We start from the raw sequence: 2,817 nt of genomic DNA, 5'->3' as shown, positions 1-2,817 counted from the left end.
ACTGCTATACACACACAAAGAAAAAATAGAGAGATTCTTGGCAAGGAAGGGTGTTCTTTCTGGTGGAGCTTTGGGCTTGAACACTTTGTGCAGAGGTTGTTCTAGCCATACGACACTTGTTGGACTATTGAATCCTGGGCAAGACAAGTCAGAGAATGTCTGCACCGGTTACAAAATTTAGCCAACCAAGGGCATGAATCTCCTTAAAGAGAGTGAGTGCCGCGCCTCAGTCCAAATAGTGTTGTGTAATCTCATTCTTTAAATTAATAAAAAAATTTAGAAGTATTATTCATTTTCTCTTTGTGTATTTCTATTATCATTGTATTTGCGCCAACACAAACATACTCGGTGCCGAGTGTGCACACATTTGCATGTTTAGTGTCAATATGCTGGATATTAACAGACGATATCAAATTAAGTGAACTAGACAATGCCACTGAGTTACAGTGAATTGAATGCGAATAATATTGAACTACATGAAGACAATATGCGCTCAAAAATGGAGTAACTCACCAAATACCACAAAGAATGTGTGTATGGTTTCTCTTCTGGCTCAAATTGGTATATACATCTGTTCTCTTTTGCATATTGGGAATCCGCATAGATCAGCTAGTTGGTGTTTGGAATCAATTTAGAGATGACATGACATAGAAGAGGTTGTAATTAAATAAGAAAATAAGTTCTACATGTAGTTGGCTCCAGAAAATCAATCATTTCTGTGACAAGTTCATTCTTGATCTCTTCCAAAATGGCATCTCCAATCTCCATCTCAACTTCCCTCTTCTGCTTTTCAGAATCACTCCATATTTCCACTGAATCCATGAAATCCAAGTCCAACAAATAATTTTTCTTTTTTTTGTCTCCAACCTGTTTCCCCCATGACTTTATTCTTTCACAGATGAGCATTCCAAGCTTTTCAGGTCCCAAGAACTCTTTGTATTGTTGCTGCCCTCTCTCATTCCTCACATGGGTCTCTACCACATCCCTCACACAATCAAATAGAAGTTTCTTTGTTTGCTGCAATACTCTTTTCAATTTCAAAAACTGCGAGGGAGGGTTAGACTCATTGAGCCCCTGCAATCCTGTACAACTTGATTTCTCTATCGCTGAGTGAAAAAGTAATTCCCTTGATGGAGCTGACGATAGTGAGTCTTCTAAAACCTTCTTGGGACAAGCTGTTAGATTCTCTTCTTGTCTAATCCTAGCATTTTTTTGCACTGTTTTGTTTGAAAGAGCCAGTTAACAAACATAGAGAAACAAAAAAAGAACATAAGCTTATAGTGAAGTTTGTAGTTAGACCATAACCTTCATGGGAGGGTACTTCTAGTACTGACACAGGGCTGAGTTGCTGACTGTCTACCATGCATCTCCACCGAAGTGTTCTATCTGTAACCTGTTGCAGCCTGTTAACTTTGTGAGCAACCACGCTGAATTCAACAATTTTGAAAGAGGTTTTCAAAAGGACAGTAAAAAACTTAAGAAGAGAGTAATTGGAAAAATAGTGTTTCCACCTCTTTCTCTCTTGTATTGCAGATTTTCAAAGCTTGGGAAGTTTCTTCATCAAAGGTGATGCGATCTGTAGGCAATGAAATTGATGTTTCTTCTCTATCACTCTCACAGCATGAATTGAACACTGTATTGCTGCTAGCGGAGGAAAATCTATCTGATTCCGCAATTTCTTGGACATCACTGCCCATTTCAGTGACACCATATTCTTCATTTCTACTGTCACAACTCTTCATGCTCTGGTCCTCTTTAGTGGAAACAAACTTCTTACATACAGTTCTGAGGATTTTGGTACAGTGTGGAATACCCTTTCTGCTCTTGATTAGGCCACAGCTGGCTGACCTCTTTAGAAACTTGTTTGAGGTTCTGTGGCTGCAGCAGCCAAAAGTACCTTTTGAATTTAAGCTGTTCTTCTGATACCCTCTTTCTATAAGGTGATCCTCTAGGACGAAAGGTTCTTGGTGCTCTTGTAGAAGTTCTCCAAGCTGTTTTAATGGTTTGGGTGGTGTGGAAGCCATTTCAGTAGGTCTGTGTTGAAGGGTTTTGGAGGGGCTGAAAGACAAGCGATTTGCTGGTTTTGCTGTTTTAGCAGTGGGAGGACTTGGATGATGAAGTAGTGCAGGTGACTTATAATTGGGATAGACAAAGCATACCTATCAGTTTGGACAGAAAAGTTGGACAAACTAACATTATGTTTGGAAGTTGGGAGGGAAAGTTAATGGTAAGAGGGAGATAAAAAAATGAGATTACATGCCTCTTCCTCTTGTTTGAATGTTTTGAAAATTAGAACGGACAGAAGGGAGTGTTAAAAAAAAGAAAGGAAATGATGATATATAAATATAAACGGACAAATATATAAAGAACAAAATGGGAGGTACATAAAATTCATTAAATTAGAATCTTTATCCTGCGAGTTGCGAAGATTGCCGGGACATAATGGTTAGCGTGTGTTTTTAATCAAGTCTTCCATTTCAGTGTTCTGGTCATCAATGCCTATTTGTTGTCAATTGTCATCAACCCTCTTTAACTCTCTCTCTCTCTCTCTCTTCTGGATATTTAAATTATTATGATGGTCCCTCATAATTGTCTTATGTGTGAAGGGTATATCAACAAAGCTGATGGAAACAGAGGCAAATTGAATGCTGCTGCTATATCTGGATTTTTGAAATTGTTTGATTACAGCCCTATCAATAACCATTTCATAGATTCACACACAAACATGCATAGTTAAATATGGTTGACTACATAAATTTTGTGGTTGCGTATAAGCCAAAATTCTCTCTTATGCCCCTAATTCATGGACCTGAAATA

The 2,817-nt window shown here is 38.2% G+C and overlaps 1 protein-coding gene across 2 annotated transcripts; it reads right to left on the bottom strand.

Moving 5' to 3' along the window:
* Positions 1 to 505: 505 nt before the first annotated feature.
* On the bottom strand, positions 506 to 2,210 carry LOC142612759 (uncharacterized). Of its 2 annotated transcripts, XM_075784910.1 has the most exons (3): positions 1,512 to 2,210; positions 1,306 to 1,393; positions 506 to 1,217 (listed from the first exon to the last, which is right to left on the bottom strand). In XM_075784910.1, exons 1-3 carry the CDS (start codon positions 2,022 to 2,024, stop codon positions 664 to 666), a joined length of 1,155 nt encoding a protein of 384 aa, XP_075641025.1. In that variant the 5' UTR covers positions 2,025 to 2,210; the 3' UTR covers positions 506 to 663. The 2 variants fall into 2 exon arrangements, 1 of the variants encoding a protein (XP_075641025.1); XR_012840183.1 differs by lacking the exon at positions 506 to 1,217 and having other exon boundaries at positions 1,269 to 1,403; positions 1,512 to 1,650.
* Positions 2,211 to 2,817: the final 607 nt, after the last annotated feature.

Source organism: Castanea sativa, chromosome 10, assembly GCF_040712315.1.
Source record: "Castanea sativa cultivar Marrone di Chiusa Pesio chromosome 10, ASM4071231v1".
Taxonomy (NCBI): Eukaryota; Viridiplantae; Streptophyta; class Magnoliopsida; order Fagales; family Fagaceae; genus Castanea; species Castanea sativa.
This window is presented reverse-complemented; position numbering and strand designations above follow the sequence as displayed.

Coding starts and splice junctions, on each gene's coding strand:
- LOC142612759 (XM_075784910.1), bottom strand. CDS start 2,024: ATGGCTTCCACACCACCCAAACCATTAAAACAGCTTGGAGAACTTCTA. Junction 1,394..1,511: donor GCAATACAAGAGAGAAAGAG/GTGGAAACACTA, acceptor AGGCTGCAACAG/GTTACAGATAGAACACTTCG. Junction 1,218..1,305: donor AGAAGTACCCTCCCATGAAG/GTTATGGTCTAA, acceptor CAAACAAAACAG/TGCAAAAAAATGCTAGGATT.